The 22,948-nt window shown below is 40.7% G+C and overlaps 1 protein-coding gene across 1 annotated transcript in view; it reads right to left on the reverse strand.

Annotated features, from left to right (window-relative positions):
• Positions 1–5,562: 5,562 nt before the first annotated feature.
• MAN1A1 (mannosidase alpha class 1A member 1) overlaps positions 5,563–22,948 on the reverse strand; it is a 210,266-nt gene continuing 192,880 nt past the window's right edge. The window contains exons 11-12 of the mRNA XM_075063907.1: positions 13,291–13,406; positions 5,563–9,232 (exon numbers count right to left, since the gene is read on the reverse strand). Of these exons, the coding sequence (XP_074920008.1) occupies positions 9,106–9,232; positions 13,291–13,406 (243 nt within the window). The 3' untranslated portion in view covers positions 5,563–9,105. The remainder of the gene's footprint in view (positions 9,233–13,290; positions 13,407–22,948) is intronic.

Consider the following 22,948-nt stretch of genomic DNA (forward strand, 5'->3'; position numbering starts at 1 on the left):
TTAACATTTAAACTTTTCTCAGAGGTTAGACTTTTATGCTATTTTGGGTAGTTACTTTATGCTTTCTTAAAGCTTCTCTAGGCTAGGCATCTGGTATTCTTCAATTCCTGCCTTGAACAACAACTAGCTGCTGCATCCCATGCCCATTTTGGCTGCATTTCATTAGAGGTGAATCCTATATAGTTAGTATCCCCTTTGCATACCTTTGGCTTAAAAGGTGCTATATGAAATGTACCAATTAGGATTACACCAGAAAAAAAGTTATTTTTTAAGAAGTGAATAGTAGCTAAAAGGCCTTCAGTTACTTTTGCTTAAATTCTAAGAGAAACTTCTTAATACACTCACCTATTTCAATACTAAATTTACATAAGTTCACAAAAGTTTACATATTGTTTTATTTTTGGGGAAAACACAATGCCAGCATGGCTGTATGTTGCATTTAACTTACCAACAGTGACAAATTATACCAAGAAAAAATTATAAACGTTTGTTAGCTAATATCGTATTTCCAAAAGGCTTTGTATAACTATCAGCTATATTCCCAGAATGCCTTGTACACATTCTAAGCTTTAGAGTGCAAATTTACTATAGGTAAACTGAGTGTAACCTCTGTTCCTTGTACACGTAGGAACTGTCAGAAACACAATGTATGTTCTGAACTATGCTTGCCAAATATGAACAGCGTTGCTAGGTGTGTTAGCATAGATGTTAGGGTATCGGTACTGATGTCTTTCTGCTAGATAAGAAGAGATAAGGTCGGTACTAATAAAGTAGAATTTTCTACGTTATAAACAAGGGGGTATACATATGAGCCAAACTGAGTTCATACTTTTGGACAAGAGTGAAGATGTAATCTGCAAGTCTGTTCTCCTGATTGGTATGCATTTGCCTTTCTATATTGTTCTGGTCTATCTTTGATTAATAAACTGATTGAACCTGGTTATCTGATGTCTTATCAATAAAATTACTGAACCCCTAAACAAATTAAAATTCGCAAGGGCACGTACCCGTATCAGTACAAGATAAGCAAGTAGCAGCAGACTGAAAGAACAAAGTGTACTTTTGAATTTCAGGAAATTAGAAAAGTTATATGGCCACAAAAAACCCAAACCATAACCAAGACTTCATGGCAAAAATTCTTTTACTTTTTAATTCATCCATCAGCTTCTGCTTTAGAGCAATACAATAACTATTTTTGAACACCATGCTTGATATATAGTATCACATAATTAGGACTCTGTGTCTATAATGGAGGTTGCAGAAGTCACAGATTCCATGACTTCCTGCAACCTCTGTGACTTCTGTAGTGGCCAGTGCGGCTGACCCCAGGGCCGCCCAAGCATCTGGCCCCAGGAACAGCTTCTCAGGTGGCCCTGGGGTCAGCCACATTGGCCACTGCAGGAGTCACAGAGGTTGCAGGAAGTCACGGAATCTGTGGTATCTACTAGATACGTGGACAGAGTTGGCAACGGGGTTTGTTGCAAGGATAGGTTCCTGGGTTAGAGTTTTTGTTGTGTGGTGTTTGGTTGCTGGTGAGTATTTGCTTCAGGTTTGGGGGTTATCTGTCACAGATCTTGGGAGAGAGGTCAGTCCTTGCTTACAGACAGCCCCCACAACCTGGAGCAAATACTCACCAACAACCACACACCACACAACAAAAACACTAACCCAGGAACCTATCCTTGCAACAAAGCCCGTTGCCAACTCTGCCCATATATCTATTCAAGGGATACTATCATAGGACCTAATCACATCAGCCACACCATCAGGGGCTCATTCACCTGCACATCTACCAATGTGATATATGCCATCATGTGCCAGCAATGCCCCTCTGCCATGTACATTGGCCAAACTGAACAGTCTCTATGTAAAAGAATAAATGGACAAAAATCAGATGTCAAGAATTATAACATTCAAGAACCAATTGTAGAACACTTCAGTCTCCCTGGTCACTCAAATTACAGACCTAAAAGTCACAATATTACAACAAAAAAACTTCAAAAACAGACTCCAATGAGAGACTACTGAATTGGAATTAATTTGCAAATTGGACACCATCAAATTAGGCTTAAATAAAGACTGGGAGTGGATGGGCCATTACACAAAGTAAAACTATTTCCCCATGTTTATTCCCTCCCCCACCAGTTTCTTACATCTCCTTGTCAAGTGCTGGAAATGCGCCATTTTCATTACCACTGCAAATAGCTCTTTTTCTCTCGTGCTGATAATAGCTCACCTTAACTGATCACTCTCCTTATAGCGTGTATGGTAACACCCATTGTTTCATGTTCTCTGTGTGTATATATATCTTCCTACTGTATTTTCCACTACATGCATCCGATGAAGTGGGCTGTAGCCCACGAAAGCTTATGCTCAGATAAATTTGTTAGTCTCTAAAGTGCCACAAGTACTCCTGTTATTTTTATATATCAAGTGTGCTGTTCAAAAATAGTTCTCTCATCATTAGGACTTTCAAAATGCAGAGATGGAAAAGACTGATTATAGAATCGAGATCACCTCCCTGAACAATGTTCCCCATTATACATTTAAAGTACTAATATTTTATCCACTTGAGTAGATGTCCAGCTGCAGAAGAAAGGGAAAGCCTCGAGGCATCTTATAGCAGAGGAGTCAAGAAGAAGAAAAAGCTTCCACCATGTGGTTTGACATCAGACCAAGTCAGGAGAGAACGCTGAAGATACTGGACCAGATATTCATGAAGCATGCAATGGAATTCAGAGGGCTGTTCAAAGAAGAGTCACTTCAGCACTCCCATTCTTGGGGCCCCAGGCTGATTCCCTGAAATTCCATTAGCAGGTGCATGATGCTCTAACAGCCCCAACTGGCTGAACTAGCAGCTGGAGAGTAGCACACCATAAGGACATCCTGGGCATGACTCCTGTCAAAAGCAAGAAATGGCAGCTGAGGAATCTTTGTGGTACTAGAGAATCCTTTTTTTGCACTGGGTAATATTACTGGGGAGGTGATTACACTGGTTTTATGGCCAAGATCCACTAACAATAGAATGAAAGGTGGCACCTGCAAAGAATTTTGCTTTTTGGCTCCATGCCAGAGGTACTCAAGAGTAGAAGCTTAGTGCTACTCTGATCAATAGCGTGAAAGTAGCACAGTTCTCAAGTAAGATGAGAAGAGAAAGGGATCAATAGTGAGATGTAGGTCATTAACCACCTGTTGAAGGTCAATATCTGTACTGTGAAAGGTTAAATGCCTGCCTGAAATCAGCCAAAAGGTGGAGAGTGGATGCAAGTTAAAAGAATTGTTCAGAAAGAAGAGTGATAACAGTGGTTTTGAATACCAGGAGACAGATCGTGAAGATGGAGTAGCTGATGATGGCAGAGAGATATAAGGGCTAATCATGAGGCTTTAGAATGGAATAATTTGGTGTGGAAGGGAAGTCAGTTCACTATGTATATTGGTTCACAGATGAGGCTGCATTTCAGTGAAAGCAGGGAGAGAAGGGAGTATTGGGCTGAAAGTGGATCAAGAGATTATGCATCAACATCCATTTACAGTTTAACCGGAATTGTTTGGCAGTTATGTAAAACAGTGGCATGACTTTCAACAATTTCACAATTTATTACTGAAAACTCAAATCAGAAGTTAATAGTAATTGGATTTTAGGGCATTTCTACATTCCAGTTAAAAACCTGTGGCTGATCTGTGTCAGCTGGCTCGGGCTGGTGGGGCTCAGGCTAAGGGGCTGCTTAACTGTGTAGATGTTAGGGCTTGGACTGGAGCCCAGAGTGTGGGACCTCACAAGGTGGCAGGGTTCCAGCTCCTGGGCTCCAGCCCGAAGCTGAACATCTATACCATAAACAAGCCCTTAGCCTGAACCCATCAAGCCGCAGCCAGCTGACATGGCGCAGCCATGAGTATTTAATTGAAGTGTAGACATTCCCTTAGACACTTTCTAACCATTCAGATATAAAACTCTGAAGCCCAAGGGCCCAGTCCTTGGATTTGGAAGCTGCTCTTTGATCAGGGCCTACTCCCTTCAATCTGGAGTTGGACAGGGCTAATTCTATCTTAAGTTTGAGACTAAGCAGCCAAAAGTTTGTTCACCTAGCTAGGGATCACCTGAGCCCAGCCACGCTTTGGCCAGTCTCCTTTCCGTAGACACGTCTCCGTGCTAGGTCAGGCAGAGAGGGAGGGGAAGAAGGAAGAGTTGGTGGATGCAGTAGAGTGGGAAGAATAGGAGAGAAAGTTAGATGGAGACAGTGAAAGGAGCTATGAATCTTGCCTATTTGCAGTCCTGACGTGAAGATCTATTCAATGTCATCTAACACCTCCAAAACCCAACACCAGACACTGCTCCTTCGTCATGCGTCTCACGAAGTGGGTATTCACCCACGAAAGCTCATGCTCCAATACGTCTGTTAGTCTATAAGGTGCCACAGGACGCTCTGTTGCTCCTCTAATGCAACTTGGCACACGGCTTAATCCATATTTGTAAAATAAATGTTTTCCAAATAGTGTATTTAATCATTTGGTGAAACTTTCCACTAGATAAAAGGTTAGATTTTTCATTTAATAGCACTTTGTACATAGTTACTCTCCTCCTTCTCCTATGTGTGTGGTACTGTCCGACAGCAGCAAGGAGACAAATGAGTTTTAAAAAACAGAAAGATGTGGATGTAAAACAAATCATTGGCAAGTGAATTTTGAGACAGGTGCACTATCTTAATAACTTTTTTTTAAAAATTGACTAGTGTGTCTAAATTAAGAAGCCTTTAGTCTTAAAGTGATATTTGTATTTAGGAAAAATCTGAATTATTTAGCTTATCAGAGTTGACTGTGGTGCTCTCCCTTAAAAAGAAAATAATAATAAGCTAAAATATATTAAACAAAAACTCTGTTAATTTAACATTAAGGTTGAGATCTTAATCACCCTCACTTAAAAGATGCAAAATGCAGTTACAGTTCCCATGACAACTGTCCCTCTATCCTTTAGTACATACACTAATGATAACCTTTCATTACATGATCACATAACACTGGGCAATCTGACAGCCTTGTCATTTAAAAAGCAGTGTTTACTGTATTTCTAAATGGGAGCTGGCTGAAGTCCGCTTGTGATCCCCGCAGCATGCATCCTCTGATCATTCTCAGAACTGACCTTTTAGATCATTCCCGACTACCCTGTCATCTCTGTCCTCCCAATTTCCTGTGTCTTTTTTTGTTTTGTTTTCTGTTGGTTACCATATTGTTGCTTTTTTATTTTTTGTTACTAATAGATATTTCTTCAATAGGACTGATGTAACGTCCACAGATTTGTTATAGCAACAATTCTATACCCTATTTCACAGACATTAATTGGTACTTTTTGATTAATTACAATACCTTTACAAGTGATTAGCAGTATTCTGCATTTATCAGCGCTACTGATTAGAATTCAGCAGAACAGTGTCTCAACCAGGGCTATGAAGCAGATTATTGCACTTACTTCCGCACTTATTTACAAGCCTTTGAAATACTGTAATTCTTGTAATATACAGTGCCTTCAACCATTTAGTATAACAAAGAATAAACTAACAAAATGAACAGATATATTAAAAGACTTTATTCACAATAGAGAAATTTTTACAAATATAGTTCTTAAAAATTAAGCATCTTGATCTGTTATGTGTCTCATTACATCAGAGATTTATATAAAGGTGGAAAAGACTAAATGGAATATGTACAAATCAAAAACAATTTAATGGATTGAAATGGATAATACATATGATGAAGTCACCATAGAAATAGTGAGTCATTGGGTATTGTAGAACTGTCAGACAACAAACATATGCAAAATTAATTCCACAATCAAAACAATTGTTGTTTCTGCAACTTAAATTAAGTGCCATTTAAATTATTCACCATTTAGAATTTAACATGTAAACTTAACTGAACTGTTATATGCTGAAAAGGAATGAGAGTTTAGGCAATGTCTTCACAAAGATATCTGATACACTGTTTACATTTTTTCAAATTCAGCAGTTTCTCTTCCATATGAATTATCAATTACATATACAGAGGTCTTCAAATCAGCAGTTTCCACACAGTTAATTTCATATTGTAAGTACTAGGAAAATGCCATATTAGCTGTGTGCTAACAGTTGGTAAAAGCTGACTGCTTAAATGGTGATCACTAGAACATTTCACACTTCGGTGTTCTGGGCTTTTTTTTAAAAAAATCAATACTCCTGAACTTACAAAATAGGGTATTCTTACAGCTGGCAGATTCTACATGTTGTACAATCTTTTTGTCTACTTACATAGTTTACAAAAGGTACAGTACAGTGCAGTTTGTACACCGGAATACCAAATACACTGTTAGTAACAGAATCACGTATCAACTTTGTGCTCTTTCAAATTATAACTCCCAAACCAGAAAAATTATACTCTTCAAAATTTCTGTATTCCAGGGAAATCAACATGAAATTTATATCTAAATACTTAAACCCCAATTTATATCACCATTTTGCATTCTTTACCTTTATTTGCTGGGAGTAAGGGACATTTGTGTGTACAATAAATTTCCCCCAATTTGTCCCAAGATCACTAAGGGTGTGATCTTGAGACTCTGATCAGGAAAATGTAAAAACCAGGTTAACAAAACATATGTCTCCAAAAACTGTTTTTCTGATTTTACTGGTGTTATTATCTGACTAAAAAAAATGAGGCCCCACAGAAGCGTGTACACAAAAATTACACAGCAGGCAGCATAAGATGTTTACGGACTAAAAGTAATTGGATAAAAATTTAATATTGCCATTTTTTTTTTTGGAGTGGAAAGGAGTGAAAAAATTAGTTTTTACTCCAAAATTAGATTCCTTTTAAAAACATCTTGTATTATATTGGGGAATTTCATAATGAAAAGGATGACACAGTTAATATTATCCTCAAGCGATACAAATCCTGGCCCCTGAAGTCAATGGGAGATTTACCATGCATTTTAATGGAGCCAGGATTATCGAATACAAGATACCTAAAAATGTGACTACCTTGTCACTGATAATTGTTAAATGAACAAAGATATATGGATAACGAAGGCTCAAATCCTGCACTCAGCACTGATTAAGAGCAGCCAGGCAGGGCACTAGGCAGATGTGTGTGTGGCACAGGATCCTCCACACTTAAGTTGTGTGACCCCCAGCAGATCCTCTCTGCAGACTCAGCCCAATGATGCATAGCCTCACAAAGGCTTTACGTTCTCACCAAAACCCAAAGGGGGAGGATAGCAGCATAGCAGTGGATCCTTCAGCCTTGCCTTCACCCAAGCAGATTGCATGGGATACACACCCTTTCCTGTATCCAGTGGAACAACATGTGTGGCTGGAAAGGGCCCTCTGCATCTGCAGAGGAAGTTATTTGGATTTGCATAATGGTAATAAGTTTCCTCTGTCCCTAATTTTTACCTGAAAAACCTATATTGCAGCATTTCCAGCACTAAGGGGCGGGGGGACAGGTCTTGTTCTTTTGTGAAGGATGATCTATACCTGATTACGGCTGTGGAACCATAGTGCCTAAATGACTAAGCAGGATATTTGAGTCATCACATGCACTTATTTAAAAGAAAATTGAGAATTACTGTTCTGAACCATGTTGGCTTCTTTGCAGTCACACAACCTAATAATGTACTTTTTCATGCTGGGAAGCCAGTGGTCACACCCTACTCTGAACATACAGTACAGTCATCCTGTCTGCATATCAAAAGTTAAGTTCCTAATATCCATATGAATTACTCATGTAAACTATTCCAAAATACATCTCAATAGAAAAGGAATTGTGCCTGATTTCTCCCTTTGGTGATTCCATTAAAAGTATTTTTTCTTGATAATCTAGGCCTTATGTCTGAAGAATACTTTTAAACATGTTGTATTTCTATAACTTTGGTCATTCTTGTTCTGGGCTTCCAAAATGTACTAATTGTATGCCGGTCAATTTCCATCTTCCAACGCAAACAATACTTTTTTTTTTTTTTTTTAAAAGAAGATAAGTTTCCTTTGAGCTCTTCAGAACTCCTGTTTTGATAATCTATATTAAAATACTTTGTTCCAGCTGACTGTCTTAATTCACAATCTAAACCAAATGGAATTGTTGAAAAGACCACAGCAGATTAAAAAAATCATCTCTCATTCTCTGATTGGCATAATTCACAGTCTAACTTTAGAAAGAATTTCATAACATCTCATTTACCTCACACATCCGGTCAATGAAAAAGCTAACAGATTACGTAAATAGCTATAAATAAGATACAATTCCCTTTTTAATAATTCAATAATGCCAGTTTTTCAAATTGTTTATTTTGCTCACACCAAGCTGATTATAGAAGTGATAGTAACTCTAGTTAGAAAATGGAAGAAACAATTCAGTTTGCAGTGATATTCTAAACAAAACAAAAAGGTGAGTTTTAATAAAAACTAGGATCTGTCCAACCAATGTAATGGATTTGTAAAAATGTTTAGGTTCAATTCAAAGTACACTGCAGTTTTAAACAGAATTGTGTCTGCATGAGATGAAACTATTCCTACGTAGACGTCATTGATAATTAAAAATTTCAGAAGATATTTTACCAATCGATAGACCCGCATCAGAAGAGGCTGTCACAGTTACAAGATTTGTCTCAGATGACAGACAAAAAAAAATTAACATAGAACGAAAAAAAAGCTCTTTATACTAATTCTTTATGGCTTTTTGCAACATGGCAAAATATTACAGCTTAAAGCAGACATCTCCTCACAGAGGAGGAAAGAATTTTGCAGTCAAATCAAAAGTATAATAGGAAACAAGTAACATGCAGACCCCTCTATTCTATTTGGCAAAGATGACACTGCAGCTTAATGAAATCTAGAGACGTCAGATTTCTTAAAAAAGAAAAAAGAAAAAAAAAGGGGGTGATTCAGCTGGAAAAATAAGATTAAAAGTTTTGCTGTAATGAATTTAGGTCCATTCATAAATATTTACTGGCAAATATAACAGACTGCAAAACAATTGGTTTAAAACTCAAAATATCTCAGGAATTTAAGTAAAACTGCATTGTGTGCTCAAAACTGGAAAGAAACTTCTAAGGAATGAAACAAAAATTAACTTAACATTGTTTTATTTGTGTTTTTCTTCCTTCTTTCCACCATCTCTGCGAAGAACTGGTAGAGGGTGAGCCTCAGAGTTGAAGATCCAATGTTCAAATGGAAGAAGATCATCTTCAGAAAACAGTAAGTATAAGTACCTGGCAAGAGAAAACAGGTAACATGACAGCACCATGAAATAATCTCAAGTTTAAAGAAGAGAAAGATGGAACTAACTCATTTTCACAGATAAATATTAATGCCCCACTTCTATATATGAAAATATTAGGTAGCAGATCTAATGCAAAACATTATCAACCAGTGACATTTACTAATGTTTTGGCACCAAGTACTGGGACTACTTAATTAAAATTGGCTTCAAGGCTTGACAGTAGCAGGTGGTGATGTAAAAATTCCTGTTTTGATAAATAAAGATATAAAGTCTAGGTTCTTAAAGTTAAACAACATTTCCTTTTCTGTTACATAGTATTCCAGCAATATACAGTCATGACAAGCTTTTATAAATGACCACATGCATCAAAAGAAAACTGAGTGAATGTACCGCACGTCAAATCCTGTTTGCCTTACTCATAAGAGCACGATTTGGTTCAAGGCATGATATTTAAAAAAAACCCAGTGATTGAAACACCATGGATAAATGTTTACTAATAGGAATATATTAACAGTAATACAATAATCATCATTAAAACAACAACATTTACTCACTGTTACACACCAAGTTCTTGGAGATACTGTAGTACAGACATAAATTGTACACTCAAGTTCCACTGCATGGGAACTGTTGGCAAATGCTGACTTTTTCATTACTACCTCATACTTAACCTTTTAAAGTACTTTACATTTTTCAAATTACAAAACTGTATACCAAAATATAATCAAAATAGTTTTTAGAAATCCCTGTATCTTTCTTCACCTTTGTCATTCAGTGCACAGTGCAGTTACCACTTTCAGCTGAGGCTGCCACAATGGCTGTGTCTACACTAGGGTTTGTCTGAAAAGGTTTCCCAATGTTGATAAAACAGGTAGAACTTCCCTGGTGACAGGAACAGTGTATGCAAGGCTCCCCAGGCTATAAAAGACCAAAAGGATCAGCTTTCCCTTTAGAAGGCAACGGAAATCAGAATATTTGTAAGCCATCAGGTATATTTCTCATTTTAAAGTACCTGGTTAGATGAACCAGTGCCACTGTTTAAAGTAAACAAAAACATTAAAAATATGTTATAAAACATATTAGAATAGCTTTGGAACATTCTGATTTCAATTGCCTTCTAATAAAATGGAAAATTTCTTCCCTTCCTGTCTGCAGTTTCTGGAGGCAATTCAAAGCTGTAGGAGAGCCTGTGCTAGTCATGCCCCTTTCTCCAGTCTGCTGCCAAAGGATTCATTCCAAAGCTGTGTAAAAACTTGTAAAAAAACAATTAATAAAAGTCATTCCAATGCCAACAAAGTAACTAGGTGCAGCGAGTCCTTGCTTATACTGTAACTATTCAAATAAAATATTGACCCAGTAGGTTTGTAGTCCCCTCTTAGAGCACTAATTGAAGAGGGGAAGGAACTGTAAGTTTGGGAGCACTTCCAGCCACTATTTTGTCCAATTTTTCTCCAAAGAGAAAAAATCCTGTAAATTTAGATGAGCACAGGACTTTTCTGGAGTGAGGAAGGTAGGAAGTCATATGTATCTCTTGGGTACTGAGCTGGATGCCATGGCCCTAGCAGAGAACCTCATAGCATCCACTAACGTATCTGCCATGAATGATGTTGCAGAGATGTAAAGTTGGCTTGATCTCTGCCTGTACAGGCTTTAAGGTCCTCCAGCCATGACACTGCTCTCAGGTTGGCTTCCACCTTCCTATTTGTTGGATCCTTGGGGAATAAGTCCCCTTTGGATGGAATAACCATATGTTTTGCTAGAGAACCTATGGCAGCATCAACCTTAGGTACATTTGTGAGAGCATTCTTTGGCTCTTGAAGCTTGTAGAAGTTGAGAACATGGCTGTTCTCAACATAGAGCATATTTACTCCTTTCAGGAGATTCCCTCTCCCCCAGATTACCTCCTCAAAGGATGCATGCAGGGGAATTGCTGCCTAAGGACAAGATTTGGAAGGGAGGTATTTGCTCTAAGGCTTGAGGGCATGCTTAGACAAACTGAATCATGGATAAAATCTTTTTGCACACGGCTTCAAGCTTCTAAAAGGAGGGTGTGTAGGTGGGGGGGAACTTGGTTGCATTTTGTCTGTGTCCTGCTTATAATCAGAATCTGATAATAGCTCTCCTTCCTCAGTAGAGGAAGTGGTGTCTGGGTCAGAGGATGAATACCTATTTTTTTTTTTGTATTTTTTCTGACCCTCTAATTTCTTTCTTTCTTTCTTTCTTTCTCTCTCTCTCTCTCTCTTTCTTTCTTTCTGTATGTATGTATGTGCTTTGCAAGCATGGCCAGTGGGCTGTGCCCTGAATGGGGTCTTTTGTGGCCAGCCTTGCGCAGGGTCATGAGTCCTCTAGAAATTTCTCTCTTGGGAGTCCTCCCATGTAGACTCCCACTCCCCGAGGTTGGGGGATGGGAATTCACTGCTAGTTTTCTGAATCAAGCTGAGAGGAAGGTGGGGCTGATTGTGAACCCTGCTTCCACTCCAAGAGCACTTAAGACCCATTTCAAGACTTGGGGTAGGACTGGGAGCCCTACTAGTGTCTTATCCTTATGGTCCTGAATTGTCCCAGGACTTACCCTATCGGACATCTAAATAAAGTCCTTCCTCATCCTTACAACCTCTGCCTATTCTTCTCTGTCTCCCCTGATCAGGCTTTTCTGTGTTTCTTGATGAGATGGGGTACCAGCATAGTTGTCTGACTCAAAGCTCTGTATCCTAGCAGTGCTAGGGCTGGCTGGCTGAGAACAGGCAAGCTGTAACTTGCCCTCTGGAAAGCATGTTAAAGCTGCCTCACAGATGGTGCACCTTTTAGGCTTAGTCCAGTGCTCAAGTGGCTGCTGTACCATCCCTGAAAGAGAGGTCTCCAAGTGGCTTCACCCATGTGCCACTAAATACCTGGTTTAAGAGGAGGATTGAACAAAGAAGGGTGCTCGGTACAGCCTGAAAACAAACCAAAGCAGAAATAAGATGGCAAAGGAAAGTTTGGAAGCAAAGGGAACCTCCACTGATGTCTGTTATGGAGGCAGATGATCTGACAGCAGGCTGGAGAAAGGGGTGTGGCTAGCACAGGCCGTGCTACAGCTTTGAACTGCCTCCAGAAACAGCAGACAGAAGGGAATAGCCCATATGAAGGAAAACTGTGGGAGATGCTAGGCTTCAGAAAAAGCTTCTCTCTTCAGTCCTCCCTATGCATAAATCTGTCAAAAAGGGTGTTTGACTGTTAAGTGGTTTTTGTTTTTTTTATTCTTTCACAAAAGTGTGTTTTGGAGCATGGTTTCAGACTGAGCTATTACAACTAATATAATCAGAAACCCTGTTGGGTCAACAATAGTTGACAGCAAAATCTCCAAGAAGCAACAACAATTTTGCTTGGTCAAAATCCTCACATGGATGACTTAAACGACTGTATTATGGAGGCAGAATACTAGATTGTACACTATGCTCTTAAAAAATCCCACATATATGGACACAAAATTAAAAACCCACTAGGGAAATACACTTTCAGTAGAAACTGCAAGATTACATCGTTATTATACAAGGCTGGGTTACAAAGAATAGAAAGAAATGGGGAAAAAAGATTGATGCAAGATTTCCTTTATTTCATTAAAAGCTGAGGAAAGAAGGAGGGCCCCTTCTTTTGTTCTCTTATCAAGGCTCTATGAATTTACCATAAAAGTTAGTTGCTTTTTTCCTGCTCCATACCTGACATGAAAAGTATTCAGTACAAGAGGACAATCTCACTATCTTGTCTGGTAAAACAGTGATGTTGGTATTGGCATGTATAACTAGAACCTATCAAAATTACAAGATGTAATTTCTTAACAGTAAGTATCAAATGTCTTTAACCGAGGTAAAGATATTTTCAAAAGTCACAGAATTCAGTTTACTAATAAAAATGCAATCTGTCTTTCTGCCATGTAACAAAAGCTGCATACTGTTCCAGTCAGATTTTACATTACCTGAATGTCAAGACTACTAATGGTAAGTATTCATCTGTAAAGAAGATCTGTAGAGATTCATTAATATGAATTAAGTCTTCTTGCTAACTTACTTGAGGGTCTCTGAAAGGAAGAAACTCTGCTGCACATCATCATGGCTTTGATGGTTGCTATAAACATCTCTAATTCCAGAATAGCCACCATCTACTCTGCAATGTTGTTCCAGTGCCTGAATTCACAAGAGAAAAAAATAAAGTAAAAGAAAATTAATCTTCTGTCAATTTTACTGTTAGTCTGCCAAATCCAATTACTCTGTAGCTAAATGAGAACCCTTTTGTCATAGTGTCCTTGGGAAAGATTTGAAATTGCAGAACTAGATAAATATATTTAGAATTCTTGTACTTTTACTTTTGACACGGTGCATATATTAGCATAATTATATAGTTAGGGAGGAAAAAAGCAAAAATGGAGGTGACTTACCTATAAAAGGAGGTTCTTTGAGATGGATGGTCCCTATCTGTGTTCCACATGTGGGTATGCATGTGCACCAGGTACCTGAGGCCAGTGGATCTTGCCCCACCTTGTTTGTTTATATAGAAGAGGATCATCATGTTGTCTGACATTATCTAGGCACACTGGGATCGTATGCATTGCAGGCCTGTCTGTCTGACTGCCATTAGTTCCAAGAGATTGATATGCATCCTGGTCTTCTTAGGTGTCCACATATCTTGTGACTGCTCATGTGGGCTCCCCAACCTATGAGGGATGCATCCTGATTATTGTCACATTGGGTGTGGGAGACAGAAAGGGGACTCCAATACACGTGCTTCAGGTTTATCCAAAAGGTAAGTGAAGCACTGACACTGATGGAGATTGTCACTCTGGTATTGGTGCTGTCTGTCTGATGTATATCTTGCCCTGAGCCAGGCTTGCAGACAACGGAGATGTAGCCTGGTGAACGAAATTATGTAAGTACAGGAGGCCATGTGGCTTAGCAAAAAAAAAAGATGGACCTGGACAGTTGTTCAGGGTTTGTGATTGACTTGTTTTTATCAGACTGCTCCTGGTATGGAATCTGTCTGCTGGGAAGTAGGCCCTTACTGTGGTTGAATCCAAGGTGTCCCTATAAAGTCTATGAGATGCTTGGGAGTCAGAGCAGACTTCTCCATGTTTAGGCACGATCCCAAGCATGCCAGGAAGTGGAGCAAGGACAAGATTGTCGACAACTTCCAGATACGATCTGCCTGTTAAAAGCAAGTTGTCCACGTACAGGAAGATAGTGTAGTGATTTTATCTCATCTGTGCTGCGACCACTGAAAAGACCTTCTCAAAGTTCTTGGGTACTGCTGCCAGCACAAACGGGAGTACTCTGAACTGGTAGTGTTCCTGTCCTACCAGAAAACTGAGGAAACTTCTGTGAGATGGGTGAAAACACCTTTCACATCAAAGGCTGCAAACCATGTGCCTTTCTTCAAGGAGGGAATTACTGATGCCAGCATAACCATGCAGAATTTTAATTTGCAAAAAATAAATAAATAAATCAGCTGACATAGGTTAAAAATGGGATTCCATTCTCCCTTTTTCTTGGGATCTACAAAATAGTTGAGTAAACCTTTTCTCTTGATCATGAGGTGGCACTTACTCTATATCTCCCTGAACCAGGAGAGAGTCCACCTTCTGTTGGAGTTGCTCTTTGTAAGAGTGGTCCTTGAAGAAGGGCTGGAAAGGAGTTTTGGGAAAAGAAACTTGATGGTGTAGCTGAAGTGGATGATGTCTCGTATCCACTTGTCCATTGTTATAGCCCTCCACTTGTGCGCAGAATATGCAAGGTGGTCACCAAAGCAGACTCTAGAAACAGGTGGAGATGGCATCATTGTTAAAGGTTGTAACTCTCGAGCATCCCATCAAAAGTAACATTTTGCTGGTGGATGAGGTTGGATGGCTGTTGTCAAGGTGGATGGCAGTGGCAGATTAGCCTCTGGGCCAATGGGGCCTATAGCCAAGGGCCCCGGCCAAAAGGGACGCCCCTGCGCCCTGACTGCTTGGTGCTCCTGCCAGGGAGCATGGTCAAGGTGCTGGGTCTTCTCCTGCTCCCTGGCACAAACACCAGGCGTGTGTGTGTGCGAGTGAGTGAGAGACAAGCCCCCGTGTCCCGACCCCATTTTCCTGGCAGGAGCGCCGGTGGGATGGGGACACTGCAGGCGGGTGGGGAGGGACTCCCACTTGCTTTAGTCTAAGGCCCCCAAAACCCTAATCCACCTCTGGTGGATGGGACTGCATATCTTGGGCTCTGCATGCTCTAATGCTTGTGTGATGTTTTTTATGGTCTTCTGTGGTAGAAAGACTGCAGAAGGGACTTGGCTTATACACCTGTTAATGACACCTCCTTTTTGTGGCTGGGATATAAATGCCCAGGGAGCAGAGAGTTGTCCTGGAGTCTTTTACGTGAGTGCAAAACTCATCTATTTTCTCCCTAAAGATATTGGTTTAATCAAAAAGCAAATCCTCAGTGGAGTTTTGAACCTGTCTGGAGAACCCTAAAGATGAAGCCACAACTCTCGCCACATTACTATTGTGGTCACTATACGTCTTGATGGGGTACCAGCCACGCCAACTGCAGTTTGCAATGAGGTTTTAGCCACGATTCTACCTTCCTTAACAAGGGTTTGGAATTAGGCCCTTTCCTCCTGGGGGAATTTGTCTTTGAATTCCAGGAACTATGAGTAGTTCATAAAGTCATATGCCGCTAACAGGGCCTCGTAGTTAGAGATTCTGAACTCCAGGATGTCCCACCCTGCCCCAAAGTCCCTAGTAGTACAAACAGCCATGGAAAGACCCAGGCAGCAACACCCAAAAACAAACCCTGTGGACATGGGAAGGTCCAGCTTTTTCACACTGTTGTGCACAGGAACTGTTTTAGTGTGTTGCTGCCTGGATCTTTCCTTTGCTGCTTGCACTACCTGGGACTTTGGGGCAGGGTGGGTGAACAAGATTTCTGTCCCTTTTGCTAACACAAAATAATGTTTCTCAGCGCTTTTAGGGGAATAGAGTACACATTGCTTGTGTAGGCCATATACTCTAGCTGGCTCTATAATGGTTTCATTCATGGGATAGCTACTTGACTGGGTCCTATAGGCTGCAGGGTATCCGAATGCTTGTGTTGTATATCCTTAATTTCTAATGGGATCTGAAGTATTGCCACCATCCTCCGCAACAATTATTGATATTGTTTATGGTCATCAGGTGAGGATGGTGAAGATGGAGTAATTGCCTCATTGGGTGAGAAAGATACTCCTGTTGGTATATCCAGTACTGGCAAATCCAGCTTGTCGTCTTCCTCTTCCACATACTCCTGCACAGCCAGTTCTTGTTGCCTAGGAGGAAAATGATTCTTTGGTAGAGTGCACAGGTCCTGGGTGTTGTGCATAAAGATCCCATGGACCCCAAAAGGGCCAGCAAGAAGGGTCACAAAAGCTGATTTTGGGGGGGAGGGGCAGGGCCCCCCAAAGCAGGATATCAGTGATCCCTTGGAGGATAATCCTGCTTGGGCAGAGGATGGGGTCCAGCAAAAATACTGAAGTCCCGTCTGGGCTAATCTCTCTGGGAGGTGGTGGTTCGTCCAGGACATCACATTCAGCTGATGAGAAGGCTGGGTCAGTCTCCACTGGAGGTACTGTCAGTGCCAGTGGAAGGAAGCTTCGGCGTGTGGTCAGAAAAGGGATTTAATTCCTCCTTAAGATCGTATCCTCGTCTGGGCTGAAAACATCCCTCAGAAGGACTGGACTCAAAAGCAGAGTATAGAGTGGGTGCTTAGCATGAGACAATCCATGATGCTGGCACAGACCAAGAGATATTACTTGCAAGATTTTCCAGTTTTAGGTGTGTGATGCACCTGCATACCCATATACTGAACAGACATAGGGACCAGCATATGAACCCCCCTTCAATAAGTTTATAGAAGAAATTAACTTTGTTTACAAAACTAAATTTTCAGGGACAGTGTGACATTATTGATATAAACTGGGACCATACAGAACATGGGTTGCAACCAAGGTCCTGTAGTGGCACCAGATCTTATGTAAAGGGGGTCATATAAGGTGTCTAAGACCAGGTTACACATTACTGGTTGTGATTATGCTGTCTGTATGTCTGTATCATTTTGTAGTTGAAGTTATGAGTATTGGCTGTATACTGTCAGTATTTCAATTTGGTGCTGCAGTTCTAGGAGACACCCCAGACAAGTTGGTGTTAGCTCTGCTTAGCCTGCTTGATGGCCCATTAAGGAACATCAGCTACACAACTGACCCATTGAGAGGAGGCAGACATGCCTTGTAACTTAGCAGGATGTGCAGGGACTGGCCCATGTGACTCCAGACTCCATTTTGCTGTAACTTTCCACAGTAAGAACAAAGACGTGTTCTTACACCTGGAAGAGCCTATATAAGGCTGATGCCTCATCTCATTTTGTCTCAATCCTGCTTCTTACCTCTGGAGGGACTTTGCTACAAACTGAAGCTCTGCACAAAGGACTGAATGACCCATCCAGCGGGGGATGTTCCAGAGACTTGATTTGAACCTGCAGTTTACTCCATCACTGCTACAAGCCTGAACTAAGAACTTTGTCATTACTGTATATAATTGATTCCATTTAACCAATTCTAGCTCTCATCTCTATCTTTTTCCTTTATGATAAACCTTTAGTTTTAGATCTAAAGGATTGGCAACAGCTAATTTGTGGGTAAGACCTGATGTGTATATTGACGGGGGTCTGGGGCTTGGTCCTTTGGATCAAGAGAACCTTTTTCTTTTTCTGGGTGTTGGTTTTCATAACCATTCATCCCCAGGATGGGTGGCACTGGTGGAGATACTGGGAGACTGGAGTGTCTAAGGAAATTGCTTGTGTGACTTGGGTTTAGCCAGTGGGGTGAAACCGAAGTCATTTTTGTCTGGCTGGTTTGGTTTGCCTTAGAAGTGAAAAAACCCCAGCCTTGGGCTGTGACTGCCCTATTTGAGCAATTGGTCCTGAATTGGCACTCTCAGTTGGGTCCCGCTAGAACTGCACCATCACAGAGAGGAAACAAAATTTGATCACGCTCTAAGATGTTCTCCGGGGAATCATAGATTCAGTGGCCACAAGAGACCACTGTGATCATCTAGTATGACCTCTTGTATAAAACAAAGGCCCAAAGAACTTTCTCAAAATAATTCCTAGAGTGCATCTTTTAGAAAAACATCCACTCTTGATTTAAAGTGGTCAGTGATGGAGAATCCACCACAACTCTCAGTAAATTGTTGTAATGGTTAATTACTATCATGGTTAAGTGACAGACAGCTCTAATTTTCCTTTCATTAGTAGGGCTCCCTCTATCACAGGATAGTCCTTGTAATCCTTACAGGTATTAAAAGAAAGATCTCTAGCACAATCTACTAGATTCCATCATATTAGACTCTATCATCAATAAACTCCTGATTTAATCAGGAGATCTACAACAACCTGAAACTCAAAAACGAGTAATATAAAAGTGAAAACGAGGTCAAATTACTATGGATAAATATAAAAAAGACCAAAATCAGAAAGGCCAAGGAACAAAATGATATTAAACTAACTATGGACATAAAATGTAACAAAATATTTTACAAATACATTAGAATTGAGAGGAAGACTAAAGACAGGCTCATTTACTCTAAGTGAAGGGCAAGACAATAACAGAAAACGCAGCAGTGGTAGAAGTTTTAAATGCATGTTTTTGTTTCGGTTTTCACCAAAAGAGTTAGCAGTGACTGGACAACTAACAAAGCGAACAGTGTAAATGAAATAGGACTTGAGGCTGAAATAGGGAAAGAATTACTTAGACAAGTTAAATGTCTTCAAGGAGGCAAACACATTATGGAATACTTAAGGAACTGCCCGAAGAGATCTCTGAATCATTAGCAATTATCTTTGAGAATTCATGGAGGACAGGAGAGATCCTGGACTGGAAAAGGGCAAATGTATGAAAAGAGGAATAGGAATTATAGACCAGACACTTAACTTTGGTACCCGGAAAGATAGTGGAGTAAATAATCAATTTATAAGCACCTAGAAGAAGATAAGAAGATAACTAACAGACAACATGGATTTGTCAAGAAACCCACATCAAACCAACCTAAAATCCTCCTTTGACAGAGTAATAAGACTTTTGGATGTGGGAAGCAGATGTGATATATCTTGACTTTAATAAGTCATGTAATAGGAGACAGCCAAAAAGTGACAAGTTTTTAAAATGCTTATATATCAATGCTAGAAGTCTAAATAATAAGATGGGTGAACTAGAGTGCCTAGTATTAAATAACGATATTGATATAATAGGCATCACAGAAACCTGGTGGAATGAGGATTATCAATGGGACACAGTAATACCAGGGTACAAAATATATCGGAAGGGCAGAACAGGTCGTGTTGGTAAGGGAGCGGCACTATATTGAAAGAAAGCGTAGAATAAAATGAAGTAAAAATCTTAAATGAACAAAATTGTACTATAGAATCTCTATGGATAGTAATTCCATGCTTGAAAAATAAGAATCTAGCAGTAGAGCTATATTACAGACCACCTGACCAGCATGGTGTTAGTGACTCTGAAATGCTCAAGGAGATGAGAGAGGCTATTAAAATAAAAAACTCAATAATAATAATATTGGGGGATTTCAACTATCCCCATATTGCCTGGGTACCTATCACCTCAGGAAGGGATGCTGAGATAAAGTTTCTTGACACCTTAAATGACTGCTTCTTGGAGCAGCTAGTCCTGGAACCTGCAAGAGGAGAGGCAATTCTTGATTTAGTACTAAGTGGAGCACAGGAACTGGTCCAAGAGGTGAATATAGCTGGACCGCTTGGTCATACTGACCATAATATAATTAAATTTAACATCCCTGTGGCAGAGAAAACTCCAGAGCGGCCCAACACTGTAGCGTTTAATTTCAGAAAGGGCAACTACACAAAAATGAGGAGGTTAGTGAAACAGAAATTAAAAGGTACAGTACCAAAAGTAAAATCCCGGCAAGCTGCATGGAAACTTTCTGAAGACACCATAATAGAGGCTCAAGATAAATGTATACCCCATGTCATAAACAGATAGTTAAGGGTTAATGTCTTTTTTACCTGTAAAGGGTTAAGGAACTCAGTAAACCTGGCTGACACCTGACCAGAGGACCAATCGGGGGACAAGATACTTTCAAATCTTGGTGGAGGAGTCTTTGTTTGTGCTTTTTGTTTGGGGGTTGTTCGCTCTTGGGAAAAAGAGGGACCAGATCATACAAACCAGACTCTCCAAATCTACCCTGAATCAGTTCTTTCATGTTCAATATTGTAAGTATAAGCCAGGAAAGGCGGATGTCACTTATGTTTGTTTCTTAACTGTAAATGTGTCTTGCTGGAGAGGATTTTACTTTGTTTACGGTAACTTTGAAATCTCAAGGCTGGGGAAGGAGGGAGAGTCCCTCTAGCTAATATGAATCTGAATACCCTGTAAACATTTCCATCATCCTGATTTTACGAGATAATATTATCTTTTTCTTTCTTTAATTAAAAAGCTTCTTTTAAGAACACTGATTGGATTTTTTCCTTGTTTCCTTAAGACCAAGGGGATTGGGTTGAACTCAAGGGATTTGGTAGGAAAAGGTGCGGGGGGAAAGGTTTTATTCCTCTATTTGTTTTAAGATCCAAGGAGTTTGGATCATGTGTAGCCCTCAAGGCAACCAGGGAGGGGGAACAAGTCGGGGGGGTAAAAGAGGGGAGAATGGTTTTATTTATCTTCCCTTGTTTTAAGACCCAAGGGAATTTGGGTCTTGGGTTTCCCCAAGGAAGGTTTGGGGAACAGGAAGTGTGCCAAAACACTAATATTTTGGCTGGTGGCAGTGTAAACCAAATTTAAGCTGGTAATTAAGCTTAAAACTGTGATCACGTCATAGGCCTGCCAGGTCCCACTTTTTGGACGCTAGTCAAAGGTGGGCGGAAAAACTTGACATGGTGGCACAGTGGTGGATTGGTTAAAAACCAAAGCCAGTAGTATTTTTTTCTCTCCTTCTAGCTGCTTGGAAAGCCAGCCCTGAGGGCAGAGGTGCTAAGTTTTTTAAATCAAGCTCTTTGTAAGAGGAAGGCTTCAAGCTGTGAGCCAGCAGACAGCCAGCAACGGCTTACAAGTGAATTTTTTTCTTTTCTTTCTAGCTCTCGGGATAGGCTAGTTAGAAAAATCTCTGTTAACCAAGCAGCCTTGAGCTGAAACAGCCCAGTCAGATAAGCCGCAGAAGGTAGTGTGTCAGCACAAGAAAGCAGGAAAAAAATGGAACAGCAAGGAAGCGTTAACAGAATGGGCTAGACTGGATGAAGAAGAAAAAGCCCAAAAAGAGGTCTGACCACAGGAGAGCTATGGAAGAGTGAAACAAAAAGAGCTAGAGATGAGAGAAAGAGAAGAAAAGGCCAAAGGCAGCCCCAACAAGAGAAAGATTATAGGATGAAGAGCTATGACCACTGGAGGGCTTTGGGAGCCCAAGAGGGGCGCGCCACAGCAGGCCCTGGAATTAGAAAAGGCTAAGCAGAATGAAACAGCCAACCTTAACAACCCTTCTCCAGTGTACTGGTCCCCCGCATCTAAGGGGGATCCCACGCCCTAACTACAAGGCAGGTGATGATACTGAGGCCTTCTTATGAAAATTTTGAAAGGATCTGCCATGGGTTACACCATCTCTACAGACCAGTACATCGATACGAACTAAGGCCAGACAGCTTAGGGACCCTTAGCAGAGTGGCGCTGAAATGCCTAGAGGAACGACAGTGAACAGATAATAAACTTTTTCCAAACCAATGGCCAAGAATCAAGAATGGGGCCTAAACATCTGAGCAAGCCATCGCGGTTCAGAGGCCTAAGGCGAATCGAATGTGTCATTTACCCCTAACACGCCTACCAACAGATTGGAAAGAATTGGGATGCCTGGATATCCAGAGAGCAAATGTATGAAATCTCATAGCGACTGTCCCGTCTGGATTGGCGTCCCTAGCACCCCTCCTTAGATGCAATGGAACAGGATTCTTAGAAGGTGTTCCTTGAGGAAATAGAAAAGGTACATCCTAGATGGGAAGCCCAAAACTGTCCGAGGTGGGGGGAATCATTGGAGCCAGAATGGGTTGGAAGTCGGGCAGAAAAGCAAAAAAGCTACTAGCAAGGGGAGGCTGAATATCCAGCTATATAGACCAGCGGCAAACAGAAATAAACCCTATCACGAGGGCAAGCTCCAGAGAGAACCCCACCTACACCCAAGGAAGCCCAGAAACCTCTAATTGTCGTTCCCACCACTCCCAGTCCCCTCACAGCAACCACCTCAGCCCCGAGTGACAGTCAGCTGGGCGATGGCTTAAATGTAATGGAGCTGGACAGCATAATAAAGGCCAACTGCCCAAAGAGACCCCAACCGAGTGCATTCGTACACCACCTCACACCAAAGATCCCAGCCACACGCCAGATGCCTCTCAAATACCTCGGGAGCAAGGGAAACTTTGGAGTAGGGCGAAAAGGAAGGTTATTTGAGTGGAGAGAAACCGGGGAGCACGTGTCCAACCCACCGATCCTCAGCTGGAGGACGACGGACCCCCAAATTATCAACCCAGAGGCCCAAAGTGAGCAATTTACCCACTCTTCATGGGGGTAAAATCTGTAAAACTGCCTACAGCTGAACTGCTGTCTAAGTACAAAGGCTGGTCAGGAAGGTGTGGAGCTTTTTGCAGGTCAATGGACA

The sequence above is a fragment of the Chelonoidis abingdonii genome, chromosome 3, assembly GCF_003597395.2.
Source record: "Chelonoidis abingdonii isolate Lonesome George chromosome 3, CheloAbing_2.0, whole genome shotgun sequence".
Classification (NCBI taxonomy): domain Eukaryota; kingdom Metazoa; phylum Chordata; order Testudines; family Testudinidae; genus Chelonoidis; species Chelonoidis abingdonii.